A 27,889-nucleotide genomic window follows, 5' to 3' on the forward strand; every position below is an offset into this window, starting at 1 on the left:
TTCTTGTACAAGAGCTCGTTTACACTAATTCTTTTGGAAGAACTCGACGTGAACTTCTGCCTGAACCCTTGGTTCCTTGACTTGTACATAGACTTCAGCTTTCATCTGTGGTCCTTAGACAACTGCTTGAGCTTCTTCTCTTGCCTTTTATTGAAGAACCAAATCCTCTGTCCTTTTGTCAGATTGAGTGCTTCAGCCAAGGCCTCCAGAATCTCCTCCTTAGGGTTGCAGTCTGACTCAAAGTACACTTTTTAGCTCCCGTGACTGCTCACAGGTGAACCCAGAGTTTCTATCCCAGCAAAGACACTTGGAGTTGTCTCCGTCTCGGTTACTCCCATCTTGGCTGCAGCTCACTTGAGTTCCATTCTTCCATTTTTTCCTAATCTGTTTTTCTAAGCAATCATCTAGGAAATAAATTTCAGTAAGTCCCTAAAAATGCTCACAAGATGAGTTGGGTAATAAATCACCTCCTTTTATCAAGTAAAATATATGCAACTTGGTCTGAATAATATAGTGAGAGTAACATGTAATTATGCCTCTTCACTAGGGCCAGTAAGATTCTAGTCACGAATAAAAATGGGAGACTGAAGAGATGACCCAAGAGGGGAAGAGTACTTGCTGCTTTTGCAGAGAATCTGGGTTCAGTTTCCAGCGCTACCTGTAACTCCAACTCCAAGGGACTCTGATCCCTTCTTCTGGCCTCCAGGCCTCTGCACTCCAGCACGCACACACACACACACACACACACACACATACACACACACATATACACATACACACACATACACACATATACACACACACATACACACACATATCCACACACACACACATACACATACACATACACACACATACCCACACACACATACACACACACACATACACACACACATACACACAAATAAAAATGAATATTTTTTAAATGGAAATGGTAAACTGCCCATGTAACTATCAAAGAGAGATTGATTGATAGGAGGCAAAAGGAAGTACCAATTTGAGACTGCACAGGCTGATGTGACTCTGAGCCATCTTGGATGCAGGCAGTAGTCTTTCCTATACAAAATTCCTAACAGCGAAACATTTCAACATGGCCACCGTGTTACTGAGAATATAAGATTTTGGAGCACATCTTGCTTAAAGTGATATTTTAAAAAGTAAGAAATAATGTATCTAGCTGCAAAATTGACAGTAGATAACCGTCTAAGGCTGCTGTAAGTTAACTTTTCTCTATGCAAAGACATCATAACCCAGGCAAGTTATAGAAGAGACTTTACTTGAGACTCGAGGTTGGAATCCATGGACAGGGTGCGGGTTACAGGTGGCAGGCAACTAGAACAGCTCCATTCACAACTCACATCGCGAACCTCACTCAGGAGGCTCAGAGAGCTATCGCAAAACAGCATCGATCTTTCTAAATGTCAAAGTCCGAGTCCCAACCCCCTATTCCCCATCCCTGACAGTCTTCCGCCACCAAGGCCACACCTCCTAGTCCTGACCAAACAGCCACGAGCTGTGGACCAAGTGTTCAGATGCCAGACTCATGGCAAACATCTCATCAAACAACCATCGCTTTTGATCTGCCCAGATGCTGCAATGTCAACCAACCTTGAATGTCTTTTAGATGACGCAAGAAGGAAGAAAAGTGGGTGGGAGGGCTAAGTGTGCATAGAAAGAGTATCCTCAAGGAAGCCTCCAAGGCAATATGGAGGCTGTCAGCATAAACCTTCACGGAAAGCTTGACTACCACTTCGCATGGACTCCGTGGACCTGTGTTTCCTAATGTGGAAATGGCATATAAGGCTGCAGAAATTCAGGCTGAGGACTCACTCCAGTGAATTCATACATAATGGAAAAGTGGAGACATCCACGCAAACCACTTCCAGTCTGCACTTAGTGGTAGAGGGATGCCTCAGCGTTAGCAGGCACAGAGAAGGTGCATCTTCTGGGATGAGGACAACGCGAGTCTGTGTGGTTATCCAGGGCACACAGAATGAGCGTGCTGTATTAGCCTTAGAAACGATGACGGAGGATTAGCCGAATGGCGGGGATTCTCAGAGGTGAGGAGCGTGAGGCAGCAAGAGTGGCAAACAAAGCAAAGTACTGGTGGTTACATTAAAAAGTCCTCAGGACTCGTCTTGCCTGGGAAAAGCGGAAGGAGGACTGAAGATAGTCTCAGACAACACATGACATCACAGTCCAGTGTGACTCATGCCCAGTGTGTCATATGCTGTCCAGAAGTCAGCATGACTCCCGGGTTTGCGAGTTCGAGATGCCAATGGTGGGGGCACAGAGAGAGAGACCCAGCTACAGTGACCGTAGTTTGTAGTCCGAATGGAGCACACATTTGCACAGCCCTGAGGAAAGGTCCCTGTAAGCACGAGATAAAGCCACAGGGTGAGGAGAAAATGGAGGAGGTCTAAGGTGTCAAGAGGCAAACGATTTCATTTTTAATTTTTGTTTATTCGCTTTGCATGTGAGTGTCAGGACAAATCTGGGGCGTCAGTCCTCACTTGTTGAGGCAGTTTCTCTTACTGTCTTACCGTGACAGGCCAGCACCCAGCTTCTGGGCGATTCCCTGACCCTGTAGGAGTGCTAGCGTTACAGCACACGGCTTCAAAGTAGTCAGGTTTGCACAGCACATCCCTTTACCCCTGAGCCACATTCCCAGACGTACTTTGTTTGTTAAAATACTAGGTGTTCTCAGGGCAGCAAGGCGGTTCAGCAGGTAAAGGCACTTGCTACCGAGTCTGACAACCTGAGATCAATCCCCAGTTCTCACATGGTGCAAAAACTCTCAGGCTCTGCGTCCTGTGTCACATGCATACCCTCCCATATATCCGTGTGTGTGTGTGTGTGTGTGTGTGTGTGTGTGAGAGAGAGAGAGAGAGAGAGAAAGAGTCTGTGTGTTTCTGTGTGTCTGTGTATCGGTGTTTGTGTGTGTGTGTATCAGTGTGTGTGTATACAAATTCATATATATTCATATGCATATATATGCCATCCAATATATACTATTCTCTGAAGGAGACTTTGTGGACCAAAGAAGGAGGTAGAGTCTGCCCTCTGAATCTGGTTTTTGGAAGTCAGGGGAGAGCATTACAACTCCAAAGCCTAATGGTAGTTACTCTTATTTTTAATGTCTATAATTTTATTTTATAGGTCTGCTTGGACTTTGGAGATGGACTTCACTTAGAGGTAAGGTGCTAAGGAGGATCTGGGGGACCCAGTGCTCTAGTTTTGTGGTAGATGGACTTGCTATGTTTTACTAGATTGGAAATCTACACTCCCTTAAACCTGGACCTTCCCATTCAAACAAGCACAGAGGAACACGCATCAAACGATGTTCAGTACATATTTTATTTATAAATCAATCAATTGCTGCCTTGCCAGGCTTGGCACACACATTCCTTTGGTCTTATCACTCAGGAGGCAGTGGCAGGTGGGTCTCTCTGTCAGTTGGAGGCCAGCCTGGTCAGCATAGTGAGCTCATATCCATATCTTGGAGATCGTGGAAGGTTTTCCCTGGGCCATTCTCCAGACTTATAGCTTAAGTTTTAAATGATCTCATCTGTTTCTTACTGTGAGAGTAAGTCAGAGAAAGAAAGAGACAGAGACAGAGAGCAAGCATGAAGTTAAGAGGGGAGGAAGCGGGGAGGATCTGGGAGGAGAGGAGGGAGGGGAAAACATGATTAGAATATAGTGGATGAAAATTTGTAATTGAAAAAAATGTTTTAAATTACAGTCACATTCTGAGAAAAGTGAATGACAGCATAAATAACTTATAATAAAACATACTTACTTAGTGCAACAATACAGGTAGGAGGGTAGAGGAACCAGCCAGCACAGAGACATTTCTGGGATCACAGCATGTACAATCTTGCCTGGAAGGATCTAATTTATATCAGTGGTTTCTAAAGAGTAAGTCCTAAAACCTGCAGGTCTGTATTTTTAATCCAAAAGTCATCACAGAAAGTGAATCTCAGTTGTCAGCTAGTGAGAAAGGAAAGTCCGTGACTGGTATTGTCTCTAACCTGTGAGAGATTAGGGTGTTTGTCAGCCTCACTGTCTTAGTTAGAGTTTTACTGCTGTGAACAGACACCATGACCAAGACAACTCTTACAAAGGGCAACATTTAATTGGGGCTGGCTGACAGGTTCAGAGGTTCAGTCCATCATCATCAAGGTGGGGGGGCACAGCAGCTTCTAGACAGGCATGGTGCAGGAGGAGTTGAGAGTTCTACATCTTCCTCTGAAGGTGCTTGTGGACGACTGACTTCCAGACGGCTAGGATGAGGGTCTTAAAGGCCACACACACACACAGTGACACACCTACTCCAACAAGGTCACCTTCTAATAGCATCACTCCCTGGGACCTTACCATTCACTTTGGAAATCTGTTCTAACTGTGGAGAGCAAACTCTGCCACATTAACAGCTGGGAGGCCATTTCTCATGTGCATGGGGAGTTTAGTAGAACACATACATTTCCTTTGTGAAAGTAAAACTTAAAAAACCTTTGAAACCTGGGAGGCCAAAGAGACGGACTCAGTGGTTAATAGTACTGGCCGCTCTTCCAGAGGACCCAGGTTCAGGTCCCAGCACCCACCTGGAGCTCACAACCATTTGTAATTCGCATTCCAGGAGATCTGACACCCCTGTAGTAATGCACATAAAATAAAATTTAAATATTTTAAAGTTTTGAAATGTTGTCTTGCGCTATTTTTAATCGTGTTTATTTTAACTAATACCTTAACACGTGCACTATTTTTAAGTTTAGGAAGTTACAGAATGCCTCACCAAAGCTTTGGGGTGTGTGATAACAAAAGGTAATTCTCTTAACAGGTCTTCAGCACGAGAGGTGAAGACAGACTGTTCACTAAGCGCACTCACTTGGTTCGTCAAAAGAGAGCCTGGATCACTGCCCCGGTGGCTCTTCGGGAGGGAGAAGACCTTTCCAAAAAGAACCCAATCGCCAAGGTACTGGCTACAGAGCAATATGGTGTATGTGTTGGATGGGTGGTTAAGGCTGTGGCGTATGAAAATTACGAGGTCCACTTTCCAATCAGGTGATGTACATAGCGGGTTCTAAAATATTCAAGATGTTTTTGAAAATGACCGGAAGTTACCTTTTAACATACGATTTTAGGATCTGATTCAGCTACAACTTGAGGAATCTGATATTGGGTCAATCTTAGTCTAATAAATAAACCTTACAATACTCAAAAGAAGGTAATATCACTAAAAGCAAGCAGACTGGGGTCTGATGTCTGAGGAAGTGTGACTATGACATACGTCCTTCTTGGCTTGGGACAGCGCTGTATGCCTGTCTTCTAGAACTAGTGATTCACAGCTCTCTTTCCCCCCCCAAGAGGACTCCAATTTTCAAATAAAGTTCATGGCGGAAAACCTGCATGAGTACTCTGAATCCCAAAGTGAGGTCAGCCGTGCAAACCTAGGTCTGCAAGCCCTCTTGTTGGTCTACTCAAAGCTCTTCTTTATGAATATGAATATGTGACTAGCACTGTAACTCCGTCTAGGTCAGTGGTGTGCGGTCATTGAATGACCCTTACATGGGCGCAGCCTAAGACCAAACACAGATATTTACATCATTTATAAGCATAACAAAATTAGAGTTGTGAATTAGCAGTGAAATAATTTTCTGGTTGGGGTCACCATGACATGAGGAACTGTGTTAAGGGGTCGCAGCATTAGGGAGGTTGAGAAGAGCAGGCCTAGGATTTCTTTCTTTCTTTCTTTCTACTGTGTTTATTGACTGTTTTCATGTTGGTTTAGTGGGGAAGTGTCACACTCATGTGGCGGTCGGAGGACAACCGTGAGAGTGTCTTCCTCTGCCATGTGTGTCCCGGGGACTGAACCCAGGTTGTCACCAGGCTTGGCAGCAAGTGCCTTTACCTGCAGAGCCATCCTGCTGAACGTCCTTTATATTCTAACAGCTTTAACGTATTTGTGATGCTTGTTATGACCCTCCCCGCCACCCGCTGGCTCCCCCTTCCTTTTCCTTTCTTCCTACATTGTCCCCAGTGACTGCACAGAAGAGGACACCATCTCCTCCAGCTACCACAAACATTCCTGAGCTCCTCAGGAAGCATGGGCCTTGTGGACCCTGCTCCTGTCCACAGCAGTTACTATCAGTTTACCCTGAAATACAGCACAAACCATTCACGTCTCCTCAGTCCCGCTGCCAACGTCCATCTCTGCCTCTCACCTGGTCTTCCTGGTTTCACTCTTGCCAAGTTCTCGCCCACACGAAGCCTTTTCTCTGGAATTAGTAAGCGCAAAGTTCAGAAAAGACAAATCACCCCCAACATGGTCTGTGGGAGCCCATGGGACTGCTGGCCTTGGCCTCTCTCTTCCTGGAGACCTACCCCCTGTTTCACTGCACACACAGTGAACTGGCCACAGTTCACTCCGCTGCCTTGGGCACTCACTGTCCCCTCCTCCCGGAGTCGGTTCCCCATGGGGATTTTGATACATGACATCATCACATCTCTGCTCGAGTATCACGTCCTCTCTCCACCTCAGTCCCTTTTCTCTCTGACCTTTCATCCTGTGTGGTTTTGGCTTACAGCATATTTGACTGCCGGACATTGGCCAGACACCGCTAGCTTGCTGTCTGCCTCCCTCATTAGTATAGAAGTTCCACATGAGGCTTTGTCCTTAGGGCTCTCTGTCCTGCCTGTGCCCTGCATGTACATGGGCTGGCTACTCAGTAAACATCATGTAAATGTCTACTCACCTGCATCCAAGGTCCATCATCATCAACTTTTCAATCATATATGTGAAGGGCTTCTATAAGAGAAATGCAGCTGTAGAATCAAGGAAAATAGTTCCCCTTTTCTAGTACTGTGTCATACTAATTTTTTTAACATAACCAGTATTTTTCACTTTTATTTTATGTGTATTTGTGTTTTCCCACATGAATGTGTTTACCACATGCATTCAGTGCCCACGGAAGCTAGAAGAGGGCCTTGGATCCCCTGAGTCTGGAGTTACAGACACTTGTGAACCACCATATAAGTGCGAGGAACCAAACCCAGGTCCTCTGCAAGAGGAGCCAGTGCTCTTAACCACTGAGCCGGCTCTCCAGCCCCAACCACACTGTTAATGGAAAACCTTCTAAAATCCAGACTTTCCCTGTGGCTTCACAGTGCAGCGTGTGTACAGGCAACGGGGCTGTTTCGTTTGGACTTTGCTTGCCGCTGTCTTGGCTTGGCTACCTCAGTCATCGCCCTTTCAATAGGTTTCATAAACTGACACCTAAGAGTTGAACCGGCGTTTGCTGTTATTCATCTTAATCACGCAAGGTGTTAAAAGTAAAATTTTCACAAAAAGTAAGGTGCTGGAGAGGTGGCCCAGTTGAGGAAGAGTTCAGGCTGCTCTTGAAGAGGGCCTGAGTTTGGTTCCCAGAGCCTCATGTGGCTCACAACTGCCTGTAACTACAGCTCCAGGAGACCTGACCCCTCGCCCTGGCCTCTGCAAGCCTGAGCACTTCCATGCATAAACTTGCCCACCCACATCCCACTGCATAAAATACACCTTTAAAATTACTTCCCTCAGAAGGCAAAATATCTCAGGAAATTATCCCACTTTCCAAACTCTCCCTCTAAAAGTAATACTCTCCCAGCAGACGCCCCCAGCGTAGACTGGGAAACCGTCGGAAGAATGTGTATTAATGCCAAGGTTTCAATATGGAGACTGGATGGGCAGGTAGAGATTGACGTCCTCAGTGATGTGTGACAGCAGATGACAGAGATGAGGAAGCCTGGGGAGGCACACAGGGAAATACAATTAATGCGAACGTGGGTAGGAATAAGAAGATCGCTTATGGAGAATAAAGAGGCTGACTGGAGGGGACCCAGCGGTTAGAGACAAAAATTGATTCGCTCAAGTGTTTGTCCCCTGCAGAAAAAGTACCTATCTGTATTCAGCCGTATCTGGGAAGATTCTGTGTTAATATCTTCTGGGCAGTTGGCTGGATTTATGAAAGTTATTTTTGATTCTTAAGTTACTGTATGTATTTAAATTTAAAATGTACTCCCATCTTTTGGGAGATAAATGCAGGAAGATCAGGAGTTCGGGTCATCCTCGGCTACATAGAAAGTTGGAGGCTAGCCTGAACTATGTGAAATCCTATCTCATAATACCAACTTCCAGTGACTGTAGCTCAGTAAGAGCTCTCCACTGGCAAGCATAAGTCCCTGGTTTCTGCCCTAGTACACCAAAGGAAAAAAATCTACTTCCCTTCCAAGACATAGCCCAACTGTATCTTAATTCCACAATAGTCCTAAAAGGTAAGCACTGTTCTGTTCTCCATTTCACAGATAAGAAAACTGAGGCCCCCTCCCCCCAGTAGAGGAGGATGCACTTAATCCTGCTACAACTTGATGTCCAAGGGTGGGGTGGTAGCCAAGGGCAGGGGAGGGGATTTGTGAGTGTGGGACTGGGAGGAGAGTAGATTATTGGAAGCTGTGAGCAGGATATAAAGTGAAAGAGAGAGAGAGAGAGAGAGAGAGAGAGAGAGAGAGAGAGAGAGAGAGAGAGGAAGAAGAAGAAGAAGAAGAGAAAGGAGGAAAGGGAAGGGAAGAAAAAGGGCAAGGGAAAGGCAAGGCAAGGCAAGGCAAGGCAAGGGAAGGGAAGGGAAGGGAAGGGAAGGGAAGGGAAGGGAAGGGAAGGGAAGGGAAGGGAAGGGAAGGGAAGGGAAGGGAAGGGAAACTGAGACCCAGGAAGGCTGAGCACCTAGCCACTACAATACCCTTGTGTGCACTGAGACACAATTAGAACTTGGTTCCATGGCACCAGGTCACCTGTCCGTTCCACAACTCCTTCAAAAGGACATTGTCATTAAGTGTTTTCATATAAATCGTAAAGGTTTAACTTGAGGCATTTTTCTGTTCTTTTTTGTTAGATACACTCTGACCTTGCAGAAGAAAGGGGAATAAAGATCACCTACAAGTACACTGGGAAGGGAATTACAGAGCCACCCTTCGGTATATTCGTGTTTGATAGGAACACAGGAGACCTGAACATCACCAGTATTCTTGACCGGGAAGAAACGCCATTTTTCCTGGTAAGAAGGAATAATTATACCTTTTGTGGTTATAAAACAATTACATAGCAATTGATTTACTATAGCAAATCTGCTAATGTTCATGTCATAATTCAGCTGACAGGCTATGCCTTGGACTCCAGAGGAAACAACCTGGAGAAGCCCTTAGAACTCCGCATCAAAGTTCTGGACATCAATGACAATGAGCCAGTGTTCACACAGGAGGTCTTTGTTGGGTCCATTGAGGAACTGAGTGCAGCACGTAAGAGTGCATTTCTTCCTTAGCTCTGTGTGTTGGCATGTGTGCTCTTGTCCACGCGTGCATTTCTTCCTTTAGCTCTGTGTGTTGGCATGTGCGCTCTCGTCCATGCGTGCACCGCTTGCATCCAGGGGCAGGCGAGGCCGGAAGAGGGAGGGCATCGGATCCTCTGAAACTAGTTATAGGCACTTGTAAGCCACCACTTGATCCATGGATGCTAAAAACCAATCCTGAGTCCTCTGCAAGAGCAGCCAGTGCTCTTGACCACTAAGCCATCTCTCCAGACCAAAATATATTTCTTTTCTTTCCTTTTTTGGCTGTTGGGATATACGACCAGATCATTTATTCTCCATATATAGAACACAAAATTCTTTTAGTAAAAGTTGAATATTACTCCCCGGAAGTATAATATTAATGAACCCCTTACTCCTTGTACATTTACTGTAAATGTATAAGACCTTAGGAATCGTGATCTTTCGAAGAGATGCTAGACTGGCACACTGTTGTGTTATGGTCTCCATAGCAACGACGCCTGCTCTATAAGGGGAAGTTGGCTGTAGACACTACGCAAAGTGGCCAGGGCTGTGTTCCACTAAAATTCTATGAGCAAAATCAAACAGCCTTCTGGTTTTGGGCTACTGTGGGGTGTCATTGACCTCTGATTTATATTATTTTTACTGCATGCTGACATCATTGTTCAATGAAATACTCTAAGACCCGAAAGAGAGATTTCTCTTTGATCATAATAAAAAAAGAATAGTTGTGCTTCTCCTAATTTGTTTGCATCTGAATAAGCATCTAGTGGTTCTCAGTCTTGGCTATTAGATCAAACGAGTGGCCCTAATATAGCAATTTTTTATTTATTCCTATTTTATTTTCCCCCTCTTATTTCCGTGCTTGGAAGCCAGAGAACACGCCTGTGGGGTTCAGTTCTCACGGACCGTCGTGTGACCCCAAGGATCGATCTCAGTTCAGCAGACTTGGCGACAAGTGCCCTCAGCCCCTGACATCTCTATTTTGACAGTGGTATAGTGAAATTCTGATAAGAACCTCAGCTCCTTGCAGGAAGCAGCTAGAAGAATAAATAAAAGAGGAAGTGATCTGTAGGAGTACTTAACCTCCGATGCCTCGTTCCTCATGACAGATACACTAGTGATGAAAATCACCGCGACGGATGCAGACGATCCTCAGACCCTGAACTCTAAAATCTCCTACAGAATTGTCTCTCAGGAGCCTGCAAACACTCCTGTGTTCTACCTAAATAAAGACACGGGGGAGATCTACACAACCAGCTTTGCTTTGGACAGAGAGGTAAGTTAATGTCACCTGTCACCCTCGTGTCTTGCCCTCCCTAGTTTCTCCACTCCCTCGATTTGTATGTTCTCATTTTAATTAGCCCTGTATTCCTCACTCACGGAATAACTCAACAATAAGAGTTATTGTGTAGGGACGTGCTGCCGATATGGCAGTTACTAGCAACGTATGCTGTCTTGGAATGCGAGCCTTCCAAATTGACGTGCACTGTGTTCATATTGAAATGCGACTAGCTCGAGGTTGGGAAACCTGACATGAGGACTACAATTGCCTTATGACTCAGACATGGAGCAGGGCCTAGCAGTCGGAAGACAGACGCAGGAAGCTCTCCACAGGCTCAAGGGCAGCCTGTTCTATGTAGGCAGTTCCAGGTTACCCTTAGCTACGCAGTGAAACTCAGTTTCAAAATAAACACCTGGCCTGACAGCGCAGACTGTTAATCCCAGCACTCTGGAGGCAGAGGCTGCTGGATCTCCATGAGCTCGAGGCCAGGGCTGCATAGTAAGACTTAGTCTCAAAAGCAGAAAGGAGAATTAAAAAGTTCGTAATAGCTGGGGATTTAGCTCAGTGGTAGAGCGCTTACCTAGGAAGCGCAAGGCCCTGGGTTCGGTCCCCAGCTCCGAAAAAAAAAAAAGAACAAAAAAAAAAAAAAAAAAAAAGTTCGTAATAGAGAAAAGTCTTGTTTTAAATCTTTTTTTAAAAAAAAGAAAATTAAGAATTTGAGTAGTTTCATAGAAAGATTATTCTCTCAAACATTTTATTTTGATTTCAAAAAAAATTTTTTGCCTTTATGCATATTAGTGTTTTGCTTTTGTCTGGCACCACATACCCGCCTGGTGCCTGCGGGGGTCAGAAGAGGGTGTTAGACCCCTGGGACAGCAGTTACAAGACAGCTGTGAATGCTCTGTGGGTGCTGGGAACCAAGCCTGGGTCCTCTGAGGAAGCTTCCAGTACTCCTAGCCACTGAGTCATCTCCTCAACCCTTAATTCTAATGTTTTAATCAAAGCGGAAATAGGTAGGCTTTAAGTGCCACACACACAGAATTTTTACAGCATACAAGGTAAAATGTTGGGGATCCTGAGGACACGGCAGTGCTGTCAGATGTAAATCTTAAGCAGCCGTGCTGTGACATGTTTCGGAACCAGATGCTCGAACGGGAAGGACCTCGGCCAACGTTCCTATTCAGGTCTTTGCGAGGTTTAAGAATCTGACCAGGGACTAACTTCTGTGGCATGCTCTCTCACATCAAACTGGAGTGGGAAAGTATTCCTTTGAGCAAGCTGCTGCCTCAAGTGTGGCCATTGAGCTGATAGCCATGGCTGTCACTCATGGGGTACTTACCTGGAGGATCTTCTAAGCAAGGTCATCCACACTGAATCCCTGTGAGGCAAATCCAGCTTATTCCCATCTTACACTTAAGGAGACTGAGGCTCAAAGGATTTAGTGACTGTCCAGCCAAGAGCTTCAGAGACACAGCTCTCTCCATCCCACACGGGACCCTCCCTCACTAATGTGGCTGCTGAGTCCCTTAAACCCCAGGCACACTCAATGTAGCCCTAACCAGGAGGCCACATATATGAAAAAGGTTGCTTTTTCTACTGGCTTGCTTCGGGCTGGGCTGGGCTGGGCTGGGCTGGGCTGTTCTGTGTTATGCTATGCTGTGCTATGCTGTGCTGTGCTATACTGGGGTGGGCTGGGCTGGGCTGGGCTGTTCTGTGTTATGCTATGCTGTGCTATACTGGGCTGGGCTGGGCTGGGCTGGGCTGTTCTGTGCTATGCTGGGCTGGGCTGGGCTGGGCTGGGCTGGGCTGGGCTGGGCTGGGCTGGGCTGTGCAGTGGTTCTTATGTTTTCTCATACATCTAAGGACAACCAGGAACCTCTGTCCCTCCTTCCTCCTCCTCCAGAAAAGGGTACACTATTTTTGGTTTGAGATTTTTTTTTTTTTAAATGCTTCTGAGTGGCATTTTCGACTCCTCAGGGCATCTGTCGGACATGTTTCTAGTCTGGACCCCAGCCAAGTCTTCCTGACTTAGCGTTTAACTCAGATTAAAAAGTGTAAGAGCAAAACAGAAGCAGCCACACACCTCTGGGGCAGAGCAAACTGCAGCACGCACAGTCCACCTCCGTTTGAAAATCTCCCAAGACTATCCCTGGTGACGTAGTTGAGGGCTATGGAAATCTCCCTGCCCCTTTTCTGCCCCTCCGTAAAAGCTCTGACTGTGTGTAGATATAAATAGCATCTCCTCACCAGTAGTCGATGACCACAGAAGACGCTTATGAATGGACTAGACCACAGCCCATTTCTCACAGATAAGTGAACCAAAACCAGAACAGCATCTTCCGGGTCTGTTAATGACCGCCTCAGATGGTCTTCCTCATTTCTTCTCGTTCTTCAGGAACACAGCAGCTATTCCTTGACAGTGGAAGCGAGAGACGGTAACGGGCAGATAACAGACAAACCCGTGCAACAAGCCCAAGTTCAGATTCGCATTTTGGATGTCAATGACAATATACCTGTGGTGGAATACGGAACGGTAACTCCGTTTTATTGTAGCCTTACTGTCTCTTGACTCTCAACTAAAAATACGTTATTGCATTAATGAAAGCTGTGTTTGTGCTCTGCAGTACGAGGGGGTAGTGGAAGAAAACCAGGTCAATGTAGAAGTCATGCGGATCAAAGTGACCGACGCGGATGAAGTGGGCTCGGATAACTGGCTAGCAAACTTTACGTTCGCATCAGGAAATGAAGGGGGCTATTTCCACATCGAGACTGACACACAGACTAACGAAGGCATCGTGACCCTTGTCAAGGTGAGTTCTGAGTGTCCACCACCAGCGTGGGTCTGTGGCTATTGGAGAGACTAACATGTTTTGAGTTCCATGCTCTCATGGGGGCCTTGCAAGGATATCGACCGGTACGGGCATTGCTCAGAATCAGAAACCTCCTTTCTGGTGCAGCCATATGGAAAAACAGACATGCTACAGTTCGGAGCCAGATCAGGACCGCAGATCCCAGTCACACAGCCTTACACAGCACACTTCCAGCAGCAGGGGCTTGATGGGCCAGAGCTCAATTACTTGCCTTTCAGGGAAAAATCGAAATTTTACTTGCAAGTATCGTTAAGGGCTGCAGTTTGAAAGAAAGTAACCTGCTCTCCCACGTTGGGTGTTTAATTTTAACTGGACATGTTAATTGAATCAAAGTGGGCTTTTGATTGCTGAACTTCAATATTTTGAGAGCTGGACCTTAGTAATCCGCTTTAGAAGGAAGAAGTGGAAATTTCCAAGTAAAGGGATGGACCTTGGGGGCTGGTGTTTGGTTTGACAGAGACAAAGGACTGAGGTCCGTATTTTACACATCAAAGCAGACCTGACCTCTAGGTTCTCCCAGCATCCCTCAGTACCTACCTGACTTACCCTGCTCTCGACCTCAATGAACTTTCCAGCCCTGTGGCTGGGCTCCCCTTCCACCAGAGGCTCCTCCCTAGATAATCCAGACATTTTGGGCTCTTCTGAGTGGCTCTCTTCCTCCTCTTCCTCCTTCTCTTTCTCCTCTTCCTGTGTACCCTTTCTCTCTCTCTCTCTTTCTCTCTCCTTCCCCCATCCCCCATGGCAGCTCCCCCATGGCTTGCTTAGTCTGCTTTCTTATAGAACACAGGACCAGCAGCCCAGGAACGGCACTACCCACCCTGGACTGGGCCTCTCCCATCAATCACCAAATTACCAAAATAAACTGAAGTACTTGCTTGTTGGACATGTAAGGAGGACAGGCGGAAATATAATGAAATGTTCAAGGCCAGTGCTATGGGCAGAGTGAGTTCCAGGCCAAGGAAGATCTTCAGGTTTTTGTCCCCAGAATAGTAATAATTAGAGGGGCCCGAGGTGGGCAGGGACTCAAGGAAAGTGTTTTGCACATGTGAACTCCCCGAGACTGAGACAGCATGTGCAAGGCCTGTACATGCTGAAGCCAAGCAAATTCCCTAATGGAAGGGCAATGGTCAGAACAAAGTCCCACCCCTCACTGAGGGGCCGTCTGCATTTGATGGCTGCTAGATGAGAAGTCAGCTTTCTTTAATCATGTGATGCCTGGTGTATTGACCAGGTGTCATGGCCTCGTGGCCAAGAATAACTAGACAGCAAAACCTGGGCTCTCTGTGAGCGAGAGTGAGAGGGAGAACAGAGTTGAGTGAGAGGAAAATGGGCTTGCCTCTGGGAGGAGTTGGGAGATGGGTTAAAGTTGATCAAAGTACAGTGAGAAAAATAATAGCAATAGTGATGATGATGAAGGAGGAGGAGGAGGAAGAAGAGGAAGAGGAAGAAGAAAAAGAAGGAGAAGGAGAAGGAGAAACTCATAAACATCCTTCATGTCTGTGAATTTCCAAATTAACAGGATTTGCAGTTAGTTACTTCAATGTAGAAGTGGACTGCTTGGCGCAGCTGTGTCTCCCTGAGTTCTTATTTAAGTCCGAGTGTGTCTGTCTGTCTGTCTGTCTATGTCTTGTGTGTGTGTGTCTCTCTCTGTGCTTTATCTGTGTGTGTGTCTCTGTCTGTCTGCCTTGTGTGTGTCTGTACATCTGTTTTATCTGTGTGTGTGTCTGTCTGTCTGTATATCTATGTCTTGTGTGTGTCTTGTGTCTATGTCTGTCTATGTTGTGTGTGTCTGTATATCTGTCTTCTGTGTGTGTGTCTCTGTTTTATCTATGTGTGTGTCTGTCTGTGTATCTATGTCTTGTGTGTGTCTGTATGTCTGTGTGTCTGTTGTATGTGTGTGTGTGTCTGTCTGTTTATGTCTTGTGTGTGTCTGTCTCTGTGTTTTAACTGTGTATGTCTGTGTATCTATGTCTTGTGTGTGTCTGTATGTCTGAGTGTCTATGTTGTGTGTGTATGTTTGTGTGTGTGTGTGTGTGTCTTTGTCTTGTATGTGTCTGTGTATCTGTCTTCTGTGTGTCTCTTTGTGTTTTATCTCTGTGTGTGTCTGTATGTCTGTGTTTCTATGTTGTGTGTATGTGTGGGCATGCACGTGTCTGTGTGTTTGTGTGTGCTCTGGTTCCGCTGTATTAACTCTGGCTTTGTATCTCCAGGAATTGGACTATGAAGAAATGAAGAAGCTGGACTTGAGCATCCTTGTCACGAACAAAGCAGCTTTCCACAAGTCCGTTGTGAGCAAGTACAAGGCCACGCCCATTCCCATCACTGTCAAGGTCAAGAACGTGGTCGAAGGCATTCATTTCAAGAGCAGCACAGTCACCTTCCGAGCTAGTGAGGCGATGGATCGATCCAGCCTCAGCCGGTCGATTGGAAAATTTCAAGTTTTCGATGAAGACACTGGAAAGGCAGCTGATGTAACGTAAGATATGGTTGTGAGTGTATTTCCGGGTTTTAATTATCTAACATACCTGTTTTCTGAAATGCCTAATTTTAAAACTCATAGTGAAATCTAAGCAGCTCATTCCTTCACACCCCAGGATTACTTTGCCAAAAATCTGAGAAATCAGTTCCTCCAAACTGAGCTTGTCACTGAAGGAAGGAGGAGGGCATTTATCCCGATAGCCATCGCTTAGCCCCTCAGCCCCTCAGCACCTCAGCATCTCAGTCCCTCAACATCTCAGCCCCTCAGTCCCTCAACATCTCAGCCCCTCAGCCCCTCAGCCCCTCAGCCCCTCAGCCCCTCAGCCCCTCAGCCCCTCAGCCCCTCAGCCCCTCAGCCCCTCAGCCCCTATGTGGAGGTGGAGGTAGGAGGTGGAGGTGGAGGTCACCTCTGAATCAGCTCTAGTAGAGAAGACTGAAAACCATCTCAGAAAATAACTGGGAAACTCCCCTCGTTCCCAGCACACTAGGGCGTAAAGAAGTAGTAGATAAGATTAACTTCGTGCTAAGAATGCCAGCACCTGCCTGTAATCCAGTACTGTAGGGGCTGAGGCAGAGGAATTCTGAGATCCTGGCCAAGCTGAGCTACGCAGGGAGACCCTGTCTCAAATAAGTGAGTGAAGAGAAAGTCTTGCTACAAATGCCACTTTACAAACACATTTTTTTAAACACTGTTTCAATATATGTTCCAATATAAGAGAAGTCATTTTATGTGCAAATACATGTTGTATATTTTCTATCTTTATTCAGGCCATTTTATTTAGTTCAAGAAGGGGTGAGCTTTTTTGTGTATGCACTTGACTGAATGTCTGTGCACCACATGAGTTCACAGAGTTGAGGGCAGCTGGGGGCCAGCCTGTGGGTGCTCTCCTAGGTCACTGAGCACTCTTAACCACTGAGCCACCTTTCCAGAGGGCTTAGGTGTGTATTGATCCCAGCAGCCATTACTTAGAAGGTTTGTTAAGAACTGAGTGGATATTGTCACTGTACTAAAAGGATTTCATTGTGTCCCGCCTATAGTGCCAGTGTACACTGTAAATCTCTGTCTTAGCTCTAGGGTCTCACTGTGGGAGAGCTCCATGTAAACCTGCTATCTGTGTAGTTCTTTGGGTTGGGTTATTCGGCTGCTGAAACACAGCTTTGGGGGACTTTCTGTTCTGTGGCCGAGATACTCTCTTGCTCATGTGTCCATATGCCTGTGACCCTGGGTGCTGGCGCCCCATAAAACACCTCATCTAAAACCAGGGCCCACTGTGGCAGAGGGAAAGGCAGAGAAAGCTCCCCACCTGTGTGCTCCCATTCCCATCTGTGTCTCCATTAGTGGAACCTATCAGTCATAGAATAGATAACTCTTTCCCAATTTCATATAAATAAGCATCGCCCACTGTTGCCTGGAATCTCCTCGTGACCATCTTTACTGATGTTGCCTGCGGGAGGCCACGCTGCTCTTCCCAGGTGGGCGGTCTCTACTTTTAGCCTTCATGGCGCTACCTACCTAACATGGCAGCCCCTACCTGACTCCCCAGGATGCTATTCTGTGCGCTTTCTCTCTGCATTCACTGAGAAGCTTGTGTGTTCTAATAATGACCCAATTGAAAATGGCTTCCTGACTTTTTTTTTTTTTTAAATCTTGCTGCTATTTTTATCAGGGCCTGTGACTATCATCGAAATGGTACATGTTCTTTGAAGGATGATAAGCTGTTTCTCCAAGCAGTCCTATTTCCTTTCTTTAGCATGCATTATGGAACATTAGAAAGGGAGCACCCTTGACCAGGGCTCACACATGGGCATTTTCATGGGTTCTGGGAGGCAGAGCTAGTTAGATCATTTAACCATTTAACTAGTGAAGTCTTCAAGAAGATCAGGAGAGACGGCTCAGCAGGAGAGAGCCTTGCTCTTTTGTAGAGGAACTGAACCTTGCTTGCATGGCTCTCAATCCCCCATAGCTCCAGTTCCAGAGGTTCTGGCCCCCTCTTCTGGCCTCTGAGGCCACCTGCATGTATCCACACACACATAAGCACACTTACACAGAATTTAATATTAAAATAAAATCCTTTTTAAAAACTTAATAAGGACAGCAAGAGAACCATATTTTTTTTTCTCTTTTTCGGAGCTGGGGACCGAACCCAGGGTCTTGCGCTCGCTAGGCAAGCGCTCTACCGCTGAGCTAAATCCCCAACCCCGAGAACCATATTTTTCAGATACACCAGAAGAGGGCATCGGATCTCATTACAGATGGTTGTGAGCCACCATGTGGTTGCTGGGAATTGAACTCAGGACCTCTGGAAGAGCAGTCAGTGCTCTTAACCACTGAGCCATCTCTCCAGCCCGAGAACCATATTTTTAATGTTGTCAGTGTGGTGTCGTACTGATTATTCACTCAGTAATTTATCAGTATTTGAGACACCGCGTGAGCCTAGAAGCAGAGTTCCACAACAGATTAGTTGCAAAGCTCTTTGAGTGACGTCACCTAATGCATCCATTGGGACACGTAGATTTACTGCTTAGATGACCTTATTACATAAGAGCTATGAAAATGGGAAAATGGGGCAGACGATCAACACCTACTTTAGAATTCCTGACATTCAAAAGTACTTGTGAAAATCCAAGTGTGTTACCATTTGCTTTTTCTAGTTTTATTGTTTGTTTATTAAGATGATATCATCAGCCCAGGCTGGCCTTGAACTCACTGCGTAGCCAAGGATGAACTTGAACTCCTGGTCCTACTTTTGCTTCCCTCTATAATTATTTACTACAGACAATAATGAGAGGCATTAAAATGTAGTTCAAGGATATAATTGGATTACCCCCAAATACTGTGCACAAATATCACTCTAAGTCAGACACCCGGTCTTGTGCGCTTAAATAGCTACTTCGTAGAAAATAAATTATCGATGTGATTGGCTGAACCAAGACACTCATGCGTTGGGCTTGTGTTTGTATTTTTATGTGTTAAGCGCAGTAGTATTCACTGTATATAATTCTGAAAACCCGGTAAGAGCATCTACTCTCTGCTTTCCACTTTGATTTTCCTTGATTTCAGAGAAAAAAGATTCAGGAGCTCAATGATTTCATTTTAAATCATTTCTTCTTGAGAGTCTTCATTCCTAACCCTATACCATGTTTCAATTCCTTCCATTTAAGTCAACCGCTAATTTTTTTTTTGTAATTTTTACATTCTGACAATATCTCAGTAGACTATATAGCATAAGCCTACCCCACCTGCCTTGTGACATTCAAACCCAGGGTACTGGGATAAAGTTAACTCTACAAGAGGTACAGATGTTAGCTCCAATGTATCCAGAACTAAAAGTGAACCTGGCGTTTGTTTTGTAACAGGTACGTAAAAGTGCAAGACACCGACAACTGGGTCTCTGTGGACTCTGAAACTTCAGAGATTAAGCTGGTAAAGATTCCCGACTTTGAATCTCGACACGTCCAGAATGGCACCTACACTGTAAAGGTTGTCGCTATATCCAAAGGTAAGTCAAATAAGCACATGGTTTTCGTGGTTAAATGCATTTAGATTTTAACTTCCGCCACCAGAAGTGTTTGTTCTGACTGTGTATAAAGGGCTCATCTCGTCAGTGCGCCTGCCCATTTTTGCTTATTTTGTGACTTCGCACTGATAGGAACCTGAGAGCCAGCTGTGGGGGTTATCCCAATGCCTAGCACCCACTCTTTATCTGATTGGCTTCTGGACTGACCTGTGTCTATGGTCGGTGATGCACTCAGAGTCTGAACTCTCTCCTGCTTGCTTTCAAGGTCACCCTCAAAAAACCGTCACTGGCACCATCCTTATCAATGTTGAAGACGTCAATGACAACTGTCCCGTACTGGTGGACTCAGTACGGAGTGTCTGTGCGGATGCACCGTATGTGAACGTCACTGCGGAAGACTTGGATGGACCCCGGAACAGTGGGCCATTCACCTTCTCCATCATTGACCAGCCTCCCGGAACGGCACAGAAGTGGAAAATCATGCACCAAGAAAGTAAGTGCATCAACATCTAGACAGTAAGCATGATTGATAAGTAAGAGTTTACAACAGGCCGTTTCTTCTCCCAAATTGTATTTCCAGTATAACTTTCAGTACAGTTTTAGTCCAGGCATAGTGGGCACACTGTGAAAGAATTCCCAGTGCTGGGAGGAAGAACACAGCCCTCCATGAGAGCTCTGTGAGTTCAAGGCCAGGTTAGTCTACATCAGAAGTTCCAGCTCCCCATCCCCCAAGCTCCACAGTGAGACCCTGTATCAAAAATAGTAGTCATGATGGTAATATAAACCATGAGTCTTCTCTCAAATCGTGCTTCAATGCATCCCTAGTGTAGGCTTTAAGAGGGAAATAAAATGAGGGTCTAAACTCTAAACCTACAGTTGTATCTTAGCGCTGTGGACCTGTGGATATTTAAAACGATCTAGCTTGTCTTAAGGGAGGTTGGGTTTTCTCCAAGTATCTTTTCAAGTGCTTCTGTCTTAACAAGCTGAAGAGACTAGAGATTTGCCGTGTGTAACAGTTATGTGTTGTGAAGCGTGTTCCTAACAGTCCTGTTTAAAATCACATTTACTGAGCATGTACTGGGTATCACGCCTTCTGCATACACTGTCTCATTTAATCCTTGCTCAGTAACACTATTTCCCGATGGTGGGCTAGGATGCTGGCCTAACTGGGGTGTAGCAACTTCTTGAAAGGCACAGAACTAGTTTGTGGCAGAGACGATCTGGCAAAGGGTCTGAGCCGGTGCCGTAGGTGCAGTCAAACGCCTGTATCTTGCACGTAGTCCTCTTCTTGGTGTGATCTTTTGGGTGTCCTTGGGACAGTCTCCAATGCAGAAAATTCTACCCAGAAGACTCTTTAGCAAGCAGTGTTCATTTCAGAAAGGCCTACCATGCAGTTATCAGCGACTGTTCTATTGTTTACCTTAAAATAATTCACAAAAAGGTTTCGTTTGGTTTTTCTATTATTTATTAACGTCATTTGTTTCGGTTCGGTGTTTGTTTGTTTGTTTGTTTTTTGCATAATACACATATACAAATGGCTCTCAAAATTTTAGTGAGATCCTGGGAGGCAGAGGCGAGAGGATTGTTTTGAGCTTAGCCTTGACTACACATCAAGTTCCAGACTAACCTGTTCTCTATAGCAAGGTCCTGTCTCAAAGAAATAATGTGAGCAGGACATCCCAGTGGGTAAAGGTCCTTGCGGCCAAGCCTGCTTAGTGAGTTCCACACCCAGGACCTGCCTCTAACCTCCACATACTGACTGTGACACTGGAACACAGATAGAACCAGGTCTGCTCTAAATAAACAAATGTAACTTTCTTTCTTCTTTCGAGATACAACTTCAAAAATTCCCTTATTGTTTTTTTTTGGGGGGGGGGGGTTGTTGTTGTTTCTATTTGCTTGTTTTTTGAGACAGGATCTCGCTCTGTTGCCTGTGCTGGCCTCAAACTCTGCTGTTGTCCTGCCTCAACTTCCCGGTGCTCACATCTGTTACTTACTTTGTCTTTTTTCATGTGTCTCTCACCGTATTACAATGCTCGTTTAAATAACATGAAATGCCATTACCAAACTTTTTCACAAAAAGAAACAAAACAGTAGGTATAGAGAGAAGGTATTATCAAAAAAACAGAAAAGACCAAGATAAAAATAAAAAGACCAAGATAAAAATAAGACAGGCTTATCCTGAAAAGTATCAAAACTGGGGGTGACATCAGTTTCTGCTACATTGAAAAACTACTTTGATAGCTTCTTTTTTAATAATTGGTAATATAAGTGTCATCGAATGAAAATGTTATTCACAGAAATGACATCTCGTGTATGGTTGCATCCCCACTGACTGGAGCGTGTCACGTGGTGGCAGTTCCTAGCATTTGTTAGACCACACACAATAGCTAATCGAATCATCATGAAAGTTGTGTCCAACCCCAACCTTCTGTTAGTTAAACTTTTGAAATCTGTGGACACATTTTTGGTGAACACAGAGAATGGGCGCCCGGAGGAGGTGGGAGAAATAAAGCTTCCACCTGGGCCGCGTTAAGACCCTTTCCACGGATTCATTTCTCTTCCCTCAACAGCCGCCCGTTTCCATTCTCTTGCGTCTCCTCTCTGGCAGGTACCAGTGTGCTGCTGCAGCCAAGCGAGCGGAAGCTTGGGAGAAGTGAGATTCCCTTCCTCATCTCCGACAGCCAGGGTTTCAGCTGCCTGGAGAGGCAAGTCCTCCAGCTCACCGTGTGCGAGTGTCTGGAGGGCGGTGGCTGTGTGGCTGCGCTGTATGACAACTACGTCGGTTTGGGCCCCGCCGCGATCGCCCTCATGATTCTGGCTCTCCTGCTTCTGCTGCGTAAGTCTTCAAAGCCTGTATTCCCAGTGCCTTGACGAGTTTACTAGGTCTTCAGAAAGGACTTGCCACAGCCGTGCGCCGTGTGCTTATAAGGTTGTTTTTACAAACGTTTATTCCAATCCAAGCGTGATTCGCGCGCTCAACTCATTGCGTCTCCTCTGTCCCCATTCTTGGCTGCTCGGCTTGCCTCTGCTAACCCACTGCGGTCAACCCTTTCCTAAGCACCTCGGTGTGCCCTCACGCTAACAAGCTGTGTCCAGCTAGTCCTGCCTGCCCTCCGTTCTGCCCTGTAGTTGCACTGTACTTGAACTTGGGCAGAGTACCACCTCCAAGACACCCCAGGCTATCTCCACGCAAAGAGGAGAAGCCTATTAAAGACACTTACAGGTGTCTAGTTCAGTGCAAAGGTCTACAGGGCCCTCCAGCCCACCAGCTCTGTTTGATTGTGACTGACTTGACTTACCGTCGACTCGGGCGTGCATCTTTTACCCAGGAATTCCACGCCCTCTCTTCCCAGCTTCCCCGAAGTCTAACCTGGCACTCAGCCCATGACATTTGACTACTATTGATTTTTAACAATGGTGCTTAGGAGCTGGGGGTGTGGCTCCATTGGTCCTGTTTATGTGGCATGCCTGGGCTCAACCTCCAAATTCCATAAAATCAGATATGCTGTGCAGATCATCGGTGACCCCAGAACTCGGGAAGTGACGGAAGAAGGGTCTGGAGTTCAGGATCTTTCCCAGTTACATACTGAGTTCAAGGCCAGCCTGGGCTATGTAATACCCTATCTGATTGATTAATTAATTAATTGGTAAATAAATAAATGCAGGCAAAGAAAAGAAAATGGTGCTCGGGTAAGTCAAAAGTGAAGGACCAGAGAGTCAGAACTTATACAAAGCCCCACTCTGAGATGGTCTAGAATATGTTGATGTTTTATTCTGGTTTTTTTTTTCTCCCAGGTGTGTGTGTGTGTGTGTGTGTGTGTGTGTGTGTGTGTGTGTGTGTGTGTTTGTCATGCACTAGAGCATACACACACACACACACACACACACACATGCATGCATGCATGTTTTATCTTGTTTTGTTTGAATGGGGCTTTAGAAACAAGGTTTCACTCTGTAGGTCCTGCTGGCCACAAACTCACAGCAATCCTCCTGTTTCAGCCTCCCAAGCATGGAAAAATTGCTACATACTGGGGAAATCACAGGCATGTGCTGCCATTCCTGGCTGCTTTTGATCACTCTGATACTTATCTTTGAGACCGTGGTCTTACAAAAATAATTTTGGAGACAGTGGTTTAAAGGATCTCATCCAGTCACCACATTCTGCTCGGAGGCCAGTGATAGGCTCTCTGTGATAAGGAAGACCTTGGAGTCAGAGGACTCTGTCTGCCTCCGGGCTTTGGTGCAATTGAACCGAAGCAAGGTTGGAAAGGTTGGGTCAGAGTGGAAAAGACAGAAAACAGAAAGATAAGACTGCAAATATGGGAAGCATGGGCTTGGAGAAGTCAGATGTGAATTCTAAGTGACGTGGGATTAGCTGGTGAATAACCTGACTCCCCTTTGCTTTGTACAGTGGTGCCGCTCTTGTTGTTGATGTGCCACTGTGGAGAGGGCGCCAAAGGCTTCGCCCCCATTCCCGGGACCATAGAGATGCTGCATCCTTGGAACAATGAAGGGGCACCACCCGAGGACAAGGTCAGCCCGCAGACAGTGATGCGATCTGCTCCTGGTCTGACTTTATTGGGGGACATAGGGAGTTTGGACAATCTCACTCTATAACTCAGACTAGCCTTGAACTCAAAGCAATCTTCCTGCCTTAGACTCCCAAGTGTGGGGATTACAGGTGTAAACCACCAGCTCCTGTTAAGAGTTTAAAGGTGGGGCTGGAGAGATGGCTCAGTGGTTAAGAGCACTGGCTGCTCTTCCAGAGGTCCTGAGTTCAAATCCCAGCAACCACATGGTGGCTCACAACCATCTGTAATGGGATCTGATGCCCTCTTCTGGTGTGTCTAAAGACAGCAACATAAAATTAAAAAAAAAGAATATTTTCGGGGTTGGGGATTTGGCTCAGTGGTAGAGCGCTTGCCTAGGAAGCACAAGGTCCTGGGTTCGATCCCTAGCCCCGAAAAAAAAGAAAAAAAAAAAAGAGTTTAAAGGTGTCTTACTTAGAGGGTGTTGGCAACACTTTTCGTCATGAAAGACTGACACAGCCATTACATTGTGAAATATATACGTTAAGAGCTGGCACTTGACTCTTAACGTCCTTGGGATCTAGGAAGTAGCAATGTCTGTAGCACTGAGCCCTACATCTGTAAGATCTGACAGTGTCACAATGAAATTGGACCCACTGCAAAACTGACCACGTGCTTGCTGGTGAGGAAGAAGCCCTACCATACCTTTCAAGGTCGCAGGAACCCGTGTGGATGTTGTAGTGTGACGGTTGAAGACAGAGAGCACTGGTCATCAGATCTCCTGCATATGCCTTCGTTGAACGACAGGTTCAAGTGATGGCATGTTCTCTCTCGTTTGCCAGAGCAGAGTAGAAAGGCTTTGACTGTACTGTGGTATGTCCTGTGCTAATGAGAGTGCAGACCATGAGTCAGCAGGTGACTAAACTGTGTAGAGCAAAGGACAGGGAAAGCACCCCGTTATTAAGTGGTCCTTTCAATGCCAGGATTGGGTCCACTTCCGTTCTTCAGTATATTCCGCTGACAGAGGTGAACTCCAACTCCAAGGCGCTTATGAAGTGTGCCCAAAGCCCTTTGTCTACTGCTTGATAGTTAGCTCCCCTGTCTCTCCATTATGTCTTGACCCTGGGCCTTTCCCCTTCATCTGCCACAAGCTCCATTTCCTGCAGGATATATGTATCAATGTCAAGTGACAGGAAGCCTGAGTGCCGTCAAAGTGGTGACTCTCCATGTTGATCACTTCCCTTGTTACTACAGCCAAAATAAAATGACAAAGCGATTTAAGGAAGGAAAGGCTTAGTGCTTGAGAGATACAAACCATCACGGCAAGGAAGGCTTGGTAGCTTAAGTGTGAAGAAGCTGGTCACGTTTCATTTGTAGTCTGGAAGCAGAGAGCAGTCAGGGAGTGGTGTCAGGCTATAAAACCCCAAGGTCTACCTGCAGCGGTCCACTTCCTTTAGTGAAGGTCCGCCTCCTACTGGTTCCACAATCTTCCAAAGCATCCCGCCACCTGAGGACCAAGTAGTCAAACACATGAGCCTGTGGGGGCATTTCATACTCAAACGACAACCCTATAACCCCAGTAGTTGGGAGACTGATGGAAAACAGTCACAAACTCAAGACCAGTCTAGACTACACAGTGAGATTTTCTCTCAAACCACTGTCTTGGGATTTTACTGCTATGAACAGACACCATGACCGTGACAAGTCTTATAAGGGACAATGTTTAATTGGGGCTGCCTTACAGGCTCAGAGGTTCAGTCCATTATCATCAAGGCAGGAGCAAGGCAGCATCCAGGCAGGCCTGGTGCAGGAGGAGCTGAGAGCTCTACATCTTCATCTGAGGCTGCTAGTGGAAGACTGACTTCCAGGCTGCTAGGGTGAGGGTCTTAAGGCCACGCCCACAGTGACACACCCACTCCAACAAGGCCACACCTCCTAATAGTGCCAGTTCCTGGCCAATAGTATACAAACCATAGCAACGACTAAACAAAGATAAAAAAAAATAATAATAAAACTGGGTAAATGTGAGTGGTCCTGGATTGATCAACATGGAGATCGTTCAGCACATTCCCCCACTCTTCCTTCTCCCTGCTCCTCCACAGATGGGTTTCATCCCAGACACTAGCTCCTGTCCTCATACTAGAGCAAGCAGCTGAGGCATCATGAACTGCTCTGTAGGCACATTTCTTGGTCCTCATTGGTCAGCAGACAAGAGGCTCTCTCTATCTCGTAGCAATGGATGATTGGAAATAGACTCCATGTTGAATGACCATGTGCCCAGCTGAAATTTCAGGGTTCTGTAACTGTCACACAAGTCCCCAAAGAGGAGGTGGGTGCCACTGGTTCTGGTTAAGAGGGTAAACCAAGTCCACATAAAGAAATCTGGGCTTTAGGGTTGGGGATTTAGCTCGGTGGTAGAGCGCTTGCCTAGCAAGCACAAGGCCCTGGGTTCGGTCCCCAGTTCCGGAAAAAAAAAAAAAAAAAAAGAAAAGAAATCTGGGCTTTGTGTCGTCTTCTGGTTGTAGTCAGCTCTAAAGCAGGAAGAAAGAAATCCTTTGCAAGACCCCAGTGGATGTGTCCCGCCCCACCCCACCCCACCCCCGCCCCACCCAACTGTTTTCCTAATCTGCTCAGGAGGAAATAGCTCATCTCTCATTCTGTCCACTTGACTCTCGCATCTTCCTGCCAAGTACACTGACTGACCCTTTGTCCTTCGGGTTCATTTCTGAGCTGTGTTCATCCCCTAGGTGGTGCCATCGCTTCTGGTGACTGATCACGTGGAGAACTCGGGAGTGAGAGGCGGCGGCGGCGGCGGCGGCGGCGGCGTAGGAGGGGTGAAGCTCAAGGAAGGCGTGAGTAGCTCAGCCTCCATTACCAAAGGGCAGCATGAGCTAATTGAGGTTGACGGAAGATGGGAAGAACACAGAAGCCTCCTCACTAGTGGGCTCACTCACCATGTAGCCACCGCAGGATCCATCGCTGCCAATGACACCACAATAAGGACAACAAGAGCCACTGGGGCGTCCAGAGACATGAGCGGGGCTCGAGGAGCCGTTGCCATGAATGAGGAACTCTTGAGAAGTTACTTCACAGAGGTAAGCACTGGTTTTTATGGCTGGTGAGGAAGGAGACGTTTATATCAAAATGTGAGATTCTAGATTACTAAGTGGGCTTCCGTGAGGGTTACGGTTAGTGGGGAAGTTTCACGGGGTTTTTTGAGCTGTGTTTGCAGGCAATGAGAAAGAGGATTGGGACCCATTGAAGTAGCCAGTGGTAGCTAAGTTACCCGGCAGTAACGAATGACCTCACAATCTGCTCCGTTCTTTTTCTTCACGTTTGTACCCGTCAGTTTGTTCCTGCTCTGCTGTGTCATCTTCGCTATGATGCACACTAAGAAAGCAGGCGGAGCCGGGGAAGCTGCGGTCCTGGGGCACAGGAGAGATGACAGTGGCAGGACCAAGTACTGGCCCTGTGCCTACCTGTCTCCTGGCTGGGATAGAACACCTGGCAAATGCATCTTTTTTCCTTCTTTTAAGATCTATTTATTTTATGTATATGAGTACACTGTCACTGTCTTCAGACACACCAGAATAGGGCATAAGATCCCATTACAGAAGGTTGTGAGCCACCATGTGGTTGCTGGGATTTGAACTCAGGTCCTCTGGAAGAGCAGTCAGGGCTCTTAACTGCTGAGCCATCCCTCCAGCCCCTACAAATACATCTTAAGGAGGGAAGAGTTATTTGGGCTCGTGGTTTGAGAAGTTAATGACAGACCATCATGGCACAGAATGGCGTGGTACTTGACTCACGAGACAACTTAGCCAAATTATGTCCCCATGCAGGAAGCAGA

The 27,889-nt window shown here is 46.2% G+C and overlaps 1 protein-coding gene across 1 annotated transcript in view; it reads left to right on the plus strand.

The window, feature by feature from the left end:
- Dsg2 (desmoglein 2) overlaps positions 1–27,889 on the plus strand; it is a 51,977-nt gene that overhangs the window by 12,963 nt on the left and 11,125 nt on the right. Inside the window, 13 exon segments of the mRNA NM_001427278.1 lie at positions 3,160–3,195; positions 4,841–4,975; positions 8,925–9,086; positions 9,183–9,327; positions 10,469–10,635; positions 13,037–13,174; positions 13,266–13,451; positions 15,722–15,987; positions 19,347–19,489; positions 19,773–20,000; positions 22,119–22,346; positions 23,922–24,043; positions 26,787–27,134. Coding sequence (NP_001414207.1) covers positions 3,160–3,195; positions 4,841–4,975; positions 8,925–9,086; positions 9,183–9,327; positions 10,469–10,635; positions 13,037–13,174; positions 13,266–13,451; positions 15,722–15,987; positions 19,347–19,489; positions 19,773–20,000; positions 22,119–22,346; positions 23,922–24,043; positions 26,787–27,134 — 2,304 coding nt within the window.

Source organism: Rattus norvegicus, chromosome 18, assembly GCF_021556685.1.
Source record: "Rattus norvegicus strain SHRSP/BbbUtx chromosome 18, alternate assembly SHRSP_T2T, whole genome shotgun sequence".
NCBI lineage: Eukaryota > Metazoa > Chordata > Mammalia > Rodentia > Muridae > Rattus > Rattus norvegicus.